This window comes from Tupaia chinensis, unplaced genomic scaffold (assembly GCF_000334495.1).
Source record: "Tupaia chinensis unplaced genomic scaffold, TupChi_1.0 Scaffold140464_1, whole genome shotgun sequence".
Lineage (NCBI taxonomy): Eukaryota > Metazoa > Chordata > Mammalia > Scandentia > Tupaiidae > Tupaia > Tupaia belangeri.
The window spans coordinates 136,314-147,845 of NW_006200341.1; the positions used below are offsets into that span (position 1 = coordinate 136,314).

Genomic DNA, 11,532 nt, shown 5'->3' on the forward strand with positions numbered 1-11,532 from the left:
TATACAAAAAACCCTCCCAAAAAAAAAAAAAAAAAGAAGAAGAAACGAAGTACTGATACATGCTACGACAGAGATGGGCAGAGAAAACATTGTGCTAAATGAAAGAAACCAGTCACAAAAGACCACATATTGTGTGATTCAATTAGTGCAAAATATCTAGAACTGGTAAGTCTATAGAGACAAACCAGATTGTTGGTTCCCTAGGGCTGAGCAGGGTAACTAATGGGAATGGCTAAAGGCCTGGAATTTCTCTTTAAAGTGATAAAAATGTTGTAAAATTGATTGTGGTAGTAAATGCATAACTCTGTAAATATACTGAAAGCCACTAAATAGTATATGTTAAATGAGTGGATTGCATGGTATGTCAGTTATATCTCAATGAAGATATTACCGAAATACTGATTTGATGCTGTTGATCTGAGGTCATGTAATGGTGCCCTACTCGGCTTTAGATCATTGGCAAGATTTCAAGACATTAGAATCAAAAGTAAACCTTTATTAGAGACAAATTATGCATCAAAAAGTTATCTTTAATATGAAATTATAAAATAAAAAATTTAAAAGCTGTCTTCTTCACTGGTACCATTTCTTTTCTTTTTTTGGAGAGGTTTTTGCTATAGGGCACGTGCACTCGCCAGCCAGACAGAGAGAGTCAGACAGAAAACGAGAAATCACCCCCCAGGGTGGATGGCCATGCCGCAATCACTTCTCCTCCATTCTCCTCTTGGGATCTTGGGCACGCACACACACGCGCCCGGTGTGAGTTTAAGCCACCGGGTCTGGGACTCGAACCACGGTCAACTACGTGGGAGTCCAGTGACATGGCCATTACGCTAACTGCTGGTCCCATCGTTGGTACCCTTTCTATAAAATTAAAACAAAAATCTTTATTTCACTGCTCAAAGCACTGAAATATTTCTATTTCCCAAAATAAAGTGATTTTTTTTCTTTTTGGTCCCAAAACTGATCAAAAAATATTTACCTGATGTTCTTGCATATTAACTTGAATACCCATTTCGGATTGACTAGGTTTTAAATCTCCTTGGAAACTAATTTCTCTATTCTCATATTCATTTAATTTCTTTCTTGTCATTTCCAAGAGTTTCTTCAATCTGTAGGAACATTCAGTATGAGCTCAGTCAAGCTTTTTAAAGAGTAACTTATAGAATTATAGATACTATGTTCTATTACAGAAGAGAAACAATCTATAAATTACAATCTTCTCTCATTTGTTTCAACATAGCATTGTTTTAAAGCATTCTAACTCAATTAGAATCCTGAGTAAATAATACAAAGAAAATTTGTATGATATGTTGTAAGTGAAGAACTAATACTGTTACCATATACCAAGTTCTTACAAGTAAAATATCTGTTTTAGTATGGTAATATTAATATAAAACACTCCACCACTAGACATTAGCTATAACGCAGAGATCATTATGAGAATGAGAAGAGTAAAACTACAGTTACTTACAAATATTTTAAAAAGATACAAAAATACATTTTGGTGCCCACTGACAATGGTTAAAGGGAAGTAAAGAAAGTACAAACCAGATACATAAAGGAGATCATGCAATGTAGGTGAGTCAGAGCAAAACCATCTCTCAAGGTTGAGGTCAGTGGGAAAAGGTAACGGGCAGAGGTTAAGAAGGAAATCAGGTGCAAGATAATGTGGGAAGACTGAAAGAACTGTTTTTGGGGTTTTTTGGAGATATTTTTGCTATAGGGCGCGTGCACTCACCAGACAGACATAGAGACAGAGTGACAGAAAGCGAGAAAACACCCCCCAGGGGGGATGGCCATGCCACAATCCCTTCTCCTCCATTCTCCTCTCGGGATCTTGGGCACACACAGACACGCGCCCAGCATGAGTCTAAGCCAGTGGGTCTGGGACACGAACCGCGGTCGACTCCGTGGGAGTCCAGCGACATAGCCATTACGCTAACTGCTGGTTCCCTGAAAAAACTGTCTTAAGGAGAGATCTAGAGCTCTTTGAGACACAATGGTAACAAAATGAAAGGAGTGCAAAAACAAGTAGAGAAAGACAATTAAATGAGAGGGAAATAATTGATTAGAATCAGTGATTAAACTTAAGTACTAGGCCAATAAATATAAAAGTATCTCTGAAGTTCCAAAGGCATAGAGAGACATTACACTTCAAAAAGAAAGCTGGATGGTAGAAACACAACTGCTCATTTTATACATATTTTCTACGTAGGATACCTATGTACAATATATACATGTTTCCATATATATATATACACACTATAGTATGATATGTGTATATAGTATATATGTATATACTATATATAGTATATATATAGTATATACATGTGTGCCTAAATCTTTTTAAACAAAGAGAAGTTTAATAATATATATACCTCATACACATATGAGAGGGACCCATGGAAAATGACTAAATTTCCATAAATATCTAAATAATAACTACAAAAAGAAAGAGACAGAAAGAAAATACAGATCAAACAAAATAATTTTGGGGTCCAGGGGTAGTGTGGTTAAGGCTGCTGGATCCCACATGACTGTCTGCAGGATTGGAGTTCTGGACCCAGCAGCTCAGAAAATATGCCAGCTGCAAATGTGTGTGTGCCCAGAATCCTGAGAAGACAGTGGAGTACAAGGGGTTTGTTGCAGTGTAGCCATCTCTCCTGGGGTGTGTACTTTCTCACGTTCCCTCTCTCTGTCTCTTTCTGGCAAGCACACACATTCCATAGCAAAACTAAAAAAAAAAAATAATAATTAAGTTTAAGAATAAGATAGGTTTCTAGATATTATGATATTTTAATGCTGAAGGGGAAGGACACTGACAAAATAAGAAAAAATTACCAAACAGAGCAAAAATGTCTTCAGGAATAAAAATTCAAGAGAGATGATGAAGAGTACAGGTGACATTATAAAGGCATTATTGTTACTATTTTCTAAACCATTAAAGAGTAAATATAATATTTCCACATTCAAAAATAGTTTTGTGTTATACTATGAACTTCTGAAGTAAATATTAAAATAGAATTGTTTTTAATTATGAAAATGCTCATATACAATGAATTTGTATTTAGGTCTTAGAAGAATGAAGTAAACTCATAATTGAATCAATTAATGAATGTTTAAAATGATCTGAAACGGTAAAATCTTACCCAGTTCTTTCTTTCTCTAATTCACCATTTTTCTTTATTTCTTGATCCAAATTATATTCCAGAGATTGTTTTAACTTAGTAAGTTTCTCTAATTGTTCGTTTTCATCCTTAGCCTTTGAAAACATTTTCAAAGAAAATTATTTATTAAAATCTGGAGATTCTTTTCTTTGTAAAAAATGTTATTTATCAGGACTTTAAGCTAAGCATCATTGCACAAAATGCTTGGAATCAAAGTGTTTTAGATGTCAGATGTTAGAATATGTCAGATTTTAGAATGTGTGCATATAGATAATTAGGTCTCTTGAAGATAAGACCCAAGGCTAAACACGTAATTCATTTCTGTTTTAAATAGATCTTATACACATAGTCTTTTCATTGACATACAAAAATATAACTTCTACCTGTTTATTTTTTTAAAGAACCATTGTATTTAGTTTTATTTATTTATTTATTTATTTATATTTGGAGAGTTTTTTGCTACAGGGTGCGTGCACTCACCAGGAAGACAGAGAGAGACAGAGAGACAGAAAGCGAGAAATCACCCACCAGGGGGGATGGCCACGCTGCAATCCCTTCTCCTCCATTCTCCTCCCGGGATCTTGGGCACACATGCACATATGCCCGGTGTGAGTTTAAGCCACCGGGTCCAGGACTCGAACCGTGGTTGACTACATGGGAGTCCAGCAACAGCCATTACGCTAACTGCTAGTCCTGATTTACTTACTTATTTTAATTTGACCAAACAAGGACAGAGCGAGAGACTGAGAGAGCAACAGAGAGAGGGGGAAAGTGTGAAAGCAGGCCACCGGGGTCTGGGACTAGAACCATGGCCACATTCGTGTCCAGTGTCCTTAACCACCACACCAGCTGCTGGCCCCGTCTTTTTTTATCAGCCTGTTTCTAATATTCTTGAATGCATAGTGTCATTTGCAAGTTTATTTCCTCATCCACAGATCTATTGCCAATACTTAATCACTTCTGGTCTTTTCTCCTCCTTCTGCTGCTCTACTCTCACTTCATTTCCAAATGCAGCAATCCCCGATGCTCAGTCCTGTCCCTTTCTATTCCTCCTTTAAATGATCCCAGAGTTCCTTCAATCTCAAGGCTCCAAATCAGATTCCTTAATCTGCATTTCCAGCCCTGGGCTCTTTTAAGTCATTTGTTCATGAATCTCATCCTTCTACTTCACTTCTCACAGACAGACTCCTCAAGCACACACTCATAACCCACTTCTTGGTGTGGATTACTCATTTTATTTTATTTTATTTTATTTTAATTCCTTTTATACGTCTAATCGCATATGTCTCTTAGCTTGTAAAATGAATGTTCCAAATGAATACAGTTCTCAGCATTCCAGCTGGGAATCCTATACAGATTATCATCGACAGATAGTAACCCATTTCTGTGTTCCATAAATGTCTTGCCTCTCTTTTTTCTTTTTAACGTCTTTCCTCAGACTCTCCTTGTTCATCCATTCTCTGCCCACACTGAACCTGGTATCTATAACCATTTTCTATGTTTCTATATCCTCTAGTCATTCAGTTTGGGCCATGGAGTATGGGGAGGGGGTATATAATAAGTGGAGACATACAGTGTTTCTCCTTCATAACCTGACTTGCTTCACTCAGCAGTAGATCTTCCATATTCATCCTTTGAAGCTGGTTCATCTACATTCGTTTTAGTTCTTATTGGTGATATTTTTTTTTGAGAGATTTTCACTGTAGGGCGTGTGCACTCACCAGACAGACAGAGAGAGACATAGAGACAGAAAGCGAGAAATCACCCCCCAGGGGGGATGGTCACGCCGCAATCCCTTCTCCTCCATTCTCCTCTCGGGATCTTGGGCACGCACGCACACGCGCCCGGCGTGAGTTTTAAGCCACCGGGTCCGGGACACAAACCGCGGTCGACTACGTGGGAGTCCAGCGACATAGCCATTACGCCAACTGCTGGTTCCCTTATTGGTGTTATTTTGAGTGTAGTGTATTCTCTAACCTCTGAAGGCACCCTCACACAGGATGTTTGCAGGCAAACATTGCCTTGTCTTTCTTTTATAATCCAAACTGTTTCACAAGGGTCAGATGAGCAATTGCTTGTCCTTGTTTTATTCTGAACAATTTCCTTTTTCATACAAATATGATCTTACAGATATGTTGCTCTGTTTTTTTCCTTAAAGATTTATTTAACTTTGTTTATTATCATTATTTTAAAATTTGACCAGAAAGAGAGAGGAGAGAGAGAGAGAAAGAGAGACAAAGTAAGCAGCCAGGTCCGGATCTTGAACAGTGGTTGGCCACGTGTGAATCCAGCACCATAGCCACCATGACATTTACTGGCCCCAACATACTAAATTCCTTTCATAAAACACTCAGTTATATTTGGAAGCTTGAGGTTAATCACTGTTATTTCTTTTTCTCAGGCAGTTCAAAATTGTGTTCATATTATCTATTCACTCACGAAGTCTCTAGCCTAAGGTTTCAAGAGATGAGAAGCTTTTGGAAAAGATAGGGACTAATGCTGCATTTTATTATATTTTTAACTCCCAAAATAGACTTCAAAGGGGCTAATAATTCTATGTCATGTTCCTAATGCATTTGCATGGAATATACAGAAAATCCCTAAGTTTTTTTTTTTTTTGGTTAGGATTTCCATATATCACAATTCTCCTACTGAGCCTCCAGAGAAGGTGGGACTAAAGGTATACACCACCATGTCCAGCTTGTAGGGCGGGTGACGAAATGAACCTAGGACTCTCATGTGGCCTCTGCCTACAAAGCAGTAGTGACTGCCAACATGCGATACCATGACTGGGCCCTTTGTTATTTTTGCATCAGTTTATTAAGTTTTGGATACTCTTAAATGTTTTCCATTCTTAACATTTATGTCAGAGGATGTCCCCTGGCTCTCTCACTCACAGAAAGCTTCTTTATCAACATGTTACTTGTATGAAAGTATGCTAATAAAATGGGGACTCGTTTATTTAAAATCGACAAAAAATACTTTTTAATGTATTTGACATGAAAAAGGAAAAGATCGGTCAACCAAATGCTCTAGTTCCCCTGACAGGTGAATCTGTGTAATGGAGCTGCTGAACGACTTACTGAAATTAGTTAGCAGCATCTGCCTTCTTGACAGAAATGACCAAATCTGCAGAAATAATAATGTGTTTTATTTCTAAACATGAATATGTGTGACTGACCCAGAGAAAGGTAAACATGACATTTTCAGGGTTCTGATACAGGGTATCCTTTTATTAAGTTTTTTTTTTCTTTTGGAGAGGTTTTTTGCTATAGGGCACGTGCGCTCGCCAGACAGACAGAGAGAGATAGAGAGACAGAAAGCAGGAAATCACCCCCCAGGGGGGATGGCCACGCTGCAATCCCTTCTCCTCCATTCTCCTCTCGGGATCTTGGGCACGCACGCACAACGCGCCCGGTGTGAGTTTTAAGCCACCGGGTCTGAGACTTGAACTGTGGTCGACTATGTGGGAGTCCAGCAACATAGCCATTATGCTAACTGCTGGTCCCTCCTTTTATTAAGTTTTGAAAACAAGGAGCAAAGGCTTGGAAATACTTTTTCCATTGGCCCAGGTCCAAGAGGATAGGACATCTAAAAGCAGGGAGTGGGGCACTTTAGGTTATAGGTGTGTTTCACAGTGTTTAGGTTGGTGATTGGAAGGGAAGACCTGTGTCTTGGGAAGAGATTTAAGAACATACTGTAACAGGTTTAATATATAGCTCAAAGATACTATGCCAGGGATAGGCTGTAGGAAGAATCCTATAGTCAATGGGAAAAATGGTCTGGTAATGTGTGTGGGTATGACTCTCCCCCATGCCCTTTGGAAGGGTTTTTTCTTTGACTTTTGGGGGAAAAAAAGAATCAGACTTTTGTCTTCAGCCTCATGGTATCAATCTTCTGATCTTAATTCCTACAACGCAAAGTATAAATGACAGGAGACTCCTGTTCTGGTTAGTGAATAGTTATGAATATAGCATTCACTATGCATTGGTAAAAATGGTCTGCTGGATTATACACCAAAGAGTGTACTGTTAAGCCTTTGAAGGGTTGATGAATACAGGTGAGTGAGAAAATATCAGTCCCTGAATCTGCAGTGCCAGGAGCGCTAGTTACTCTGTGAGGCCTTGATGGGACAGCACTTCCATTGTGGTACTGACATCTCTTTTATTTTTTAAACTCCAAAAAGAAGAATAAATTCCTTTGAGAATAAAACTACTTGTATAAGAACCTAAGATGTACTCTTGAAGAGAAATTCAAATTATAAGATTAAAAGTAATTCATTCTCAAAATCTCACTGAAGGGTTTAGACTACAAGAGAAATTCAGAATGCTGGATAAATTCATTAATCAAATTCTTGGAAATTTTTAAAGATATAAAATACTTATCAGGGACTCAACAGATGTACCAATATCTATAGCAGAATTATTGCTCAAAAGAGTAAAAATAACCCAAATGGTCATTAGTGTATGAATTGACACACAAAATGTGGCATATAGGCACCACCAGATCATGTAGCAGTTTCATCCCTGAACTCCCACGGTTGACTGCGGATTGAGTCCCAGATTCAGCCATTTAAAACTCATGCCAAGTGCCTGTGCGTGCATGCCCAGGATCCCAAGAGGAGAATGTAGGAGAAGGAATTGCTGCATGGTCATTCCCCAATGGGGTGATTTCTTGCTTTCTGTCTATCTATCTCTGTCTCTCCAAGTGAGCGCACATGCCCTATAACAAAAATCTCTTCAAAAAATAATTAAATAAATACGTAAGTAAATAAACATGGGACATATATCAAATACTGTTTTCAGGTAATCACAATCATTTTCATAAAAATTTTACCACGAAAATCATGGATTATGTAAATTCAGTCAAATTCTATACAGTTAAGAGGACTTCTATCACTAATAGCAAACAGTATCAATATAAACACAATAAATATTTTTAGCAATGGGACTTTTTATATTGTCTTAAATATTCTTGAATACAACTACTAAAATTTTTTTTAAAAAATTTTCAGTGTAACAGAAACTTAACAAATAAACTTACTGAACTTGTCCTTACCTGGTTCTCCTGAAGATTTTCAGTTTTTGCTTGCTTTTTGAATGTAACTTTTAACTCAAAATTTTCACCTTCAAGCCTAAAATGTATATTTTAAAATAATTATTCTCACAGATAAATTTTTTAAAAAAACATAATTTCTCTAGGTGTAATTATTCGTTTTTAAAAGTTGTTTTATTTCTTTCATGAGAGAAAGACAGACTGAGATAGAGAAAAAGAGAGAGAGACAGGAACCCAAGACATGGTCTTTTCACATCACAGTCCCCGTCCAGTCCTCTAGCTGGCCTGGAACCCTGTAGCTAGCCAGGATCACAGACATGCAAGTGTATGCCCCCTGCATGATTCAGATCAACTGGAGATCCAAACCCCAAGGAGTCAAGTGGCTCCACCATTGCAGAGCAGGGCATTATTCTGGACCTACACAAGTTCTTAAACGTTTCAGAAACAGATGACTTGGTGAATGTCCCATTTTTCTAGCTATGTTTGTAGGTAATGTGAAAAAAAGTCAGGAACAATGTGCAAAAATATCTACATTTCAAAAAAAAATTTTTTGAGAGGTTTTTGCTATAGGGCATAAGCACTCACCAGAAAGGCAAAGAGAGACAGAGAGACAGAAAGCAAGAAATCACTTCCCATGGGGGGGTGGCCAAGCCACAATCCCTTGTCCTCCATTCTCCTCTTGGGATCTTGGGCACGCACGCACACACACTAGGTGTGAGTTTAAGCCACTGGGTTCAGGACTTGAACCACGGGTGACTATGCAGGAGTCCAGCGACATAGCCATTATACCAATTGCTGGTCCCTCAAAATATATTTTTAATTATTAATTTTTATTTATCATCATTATTATTATTTTTAAAATTTGGTACAGGCATTCACCAGAGAGAGCCCAAGAGAAAGAGAGAGAGGGGAACAGTGAGAAAGCAAACCATTAGTTCCCAGACTTGAACCATGACTGACGATGTGAGAGTCCAGCACCTGCTGGCTCCTCCAAATAGCTTAAATTCAAGAATTTCCATAGTTTCCCAGGAGTATTTTATCATATCTGATGTAATTCTCATACTACAGTGCTTAAATTTATTACAAATACTCAAGTAATTTTGTATGCTGCTTTAAGTTGTACTTTTGCATGGGATCTTGCATCTCCTCAGCAGATTTGACAGCCTCTGCCTGTCGTTTCTGTGCTTCTTGCAACTACAAGGATTAAAAAATGCAAAGAAAAACTTTACTAAGAACTGAGTACAAATCTACCCATCACCTGTTTTGTAACTAAAATGTTATTGGACCAGAACCACACCCCTTGCTCTGCACGTTGTCTGTGATTACTTCTGTGCCATAACTGCAGAGCTTGGGTTGTTTTGTTTTGTTTTAGAAGTTTTCGCCTTAGGGCATGTGTGCTCATGGAGGGGGAGGACTCTATTCTTTTCCCATGGTCTTGGGCACATATGCCCGGTATGATTTCCAAGTGACCAGTCCTGGACTCAAAATGCTGTGGGCCATAGGGGGGGTCCCATCAATGTAACTGTTTCGCCCTCTGCTGGCCCTGAGCTTAACTGTTATACAACAGCGATCTTACAGTACATGAAGTGCAAAATAGTTGGGACCAGCGGTTGGCATAATGGCTGGAGTCGCTGGACTCCCACATAGTCGACCGCAGTTCGAGTCCCGGACCCAGTGGCTTAAACTCACGCCAGGCGCGTGTGCGTGTGTACCCAAGATCCCGAGAGGAGAATGAAGGAGAAGGGATTGCGGGGTGACCATCCCCCCTGGGGGGTGATTTCTCGCTTTCTGTCTCTCTGTCTCTCTCTGTCTGGCTGGCGAGCGCACACACCCGAAAGCAAAAAACCTCTCCCACACACACACAAAAAAATCAGCTTCTAAGGACATAGGGTAATATTTGTAAGAGTTGCCTCATTTGACTGAATGAAATCGGTCCATTATTTTAGTTCCCTGGTTTCATCATTCCTTATAAATTTGCAAAGTGGGCAGGAGAATTAGCCTCTTTGTCCCTGATTGCCTCCTCTTTATTAGACTAGTTTTACTTGAAAATGAAGAGCTTTCAGGATCACCGAATCAACCCAAGGTAGGAAAGCCACATTGGGAGAGGAGATAAGTTCTTACAACCTCATTGACGTATCTCACGTCAAACAAAACTTACAGTCTACAGATTTAATGTAGTTGAATGAAATGTAAACATTGAGCTCAGACATAGTAAAAACATTCAATTAATCTCACATAAGAATATTTGCAATTAAGGAGCAGCTTGATTAACCCAACCTGTTGAAGAGGGCAGAGAAATGTGAACTGAGAAAGCCTATGTCTACTCAGTGTTCAGCTAAATTGTGCTTCAAGACACTATCAAGATTGACCAATGGGACTTTGCTATCATTATTATACACATTTTTAAAGATTTATTATTTATTTATTTGTTATTTAAAACATTTTCTGTAGGGCACGTGAGCTCACCAGTCAGAGATAGAGAGAGAGGGAAAGTGGGAAAGCAAGCCTCCAAGTCCAGGACTTGAACTGTGGTTGACCCTGTGGGAGTCCAGTGCCTTAACCATCACACCTCCAGCAGGCCACTCCCTACTGTATTTTATGTTTCAATAAAATCTGATGCTTTAGGTAGGTAGCATGCCACTAGACATTGCACTGTCTTGTCATTGCACCACCGTGTGAAGTGGCGGCAAGAGGGAAGCAAGGCCCAGAATACACCTCAGTGCTCCAGTGACCTTTCACTGTCTCACCAGCCAACGCCACCACTCTCCACTTCAGACCAAGAGCAGTTTACTTTGTCTCTGTACTACTCAGTGCGTGGGGTCACATACTGAGTCACACACAGCATCTCCTGGATTGAATGTGCATAACTTACATGACCATCGCAGGTGACCTGACACCTGGACCTGCAAATAGCGCTTTCTTTTGCTAAATCAAAGTTCCCGAACAGGTTCATTCCCAGCAACCGCCCATGTCGGGCTGTGCATTAGCAACAACACTCTGAGGAGCTGATATATGTTAGGGTGTGTCTCAGCTGAAGCCAGAACTTTCTGGTAGAAAAGTGTTAGATATCTAGACCAAAACCACTCCTGGCTACATAATGATGGGAAGCAAATTTAGCTTTTTTTCCCTTTCCATACTGAGAAAAACCTAAACATTTGATTTTACAATTCCCCTCCAATTTTAACTGCTTCAAATGTGGAATAAGAGTATATTTTAATATCTCAAAGAAAAATTATTGGCATGGTATAGGGTATTTTTTTTTTTTATCTTAACGACTGGCTAAGGTAAAATATTTTTTATTCAGGGG

General features: G+C 38.9%; 2 protein-coding genes across 2 annotated transcripts in view; both read right to left on the reverse strand.

The window, feature by feature from the left end:
- The window catches only part of LOC114004940 (ankyrin repeat domain-containing protein 26-like), a 12,142-nt gene extending 11,715 nt beyond the window's left edge, over nucleotides 1–427 (reverse strand). Inside the window, exon 1 of the mRNA XM_027766056.1 lies at nucleotides 392–427. Within this exon, the coding sequence (XP_027621857.1) occupies nucleotides 392–427 (36 nt within the window). The remainder of the gene's footprint in view (nucleotides 1–391) is intronic.
- A 54-nt stretch (nucleotides 428–481) lies between these two features.
- Nucleotides 482–11,532, reverse strand: part of LOC102493624 (ankyrin repeat domain-containing protein 26) — a 130,857-nt gene continuing 119,806 nt past the window's right edge. The window contains exons 25-29 of the mRNA XM_027766057.1: nucleotides 9,349–9,419; nucleotides 8,229–8,304; nucleotides 3,153–3,265; nucleotides 983–1,112; nucleotides 482–493 (exon numbers count right to left, since the gene is read on the reverse strand). Of these exons, the coding sequence (XP_027621858.1) occupies nucleotides 482–493; nucleotides 983–1,112; nucleotides 3,153–3,265; nucleotides 8,229–8,304; nucleotides 9,349–9,419 (402 nt within the window). The remainder of the gene's footprint in view (nucleotides 494–982; nucleotides 1,113–3,152; nucleotides 3,266–8,228; nucleotides 8,305–9,348; nucleotides 9,420–11,532) is intronic.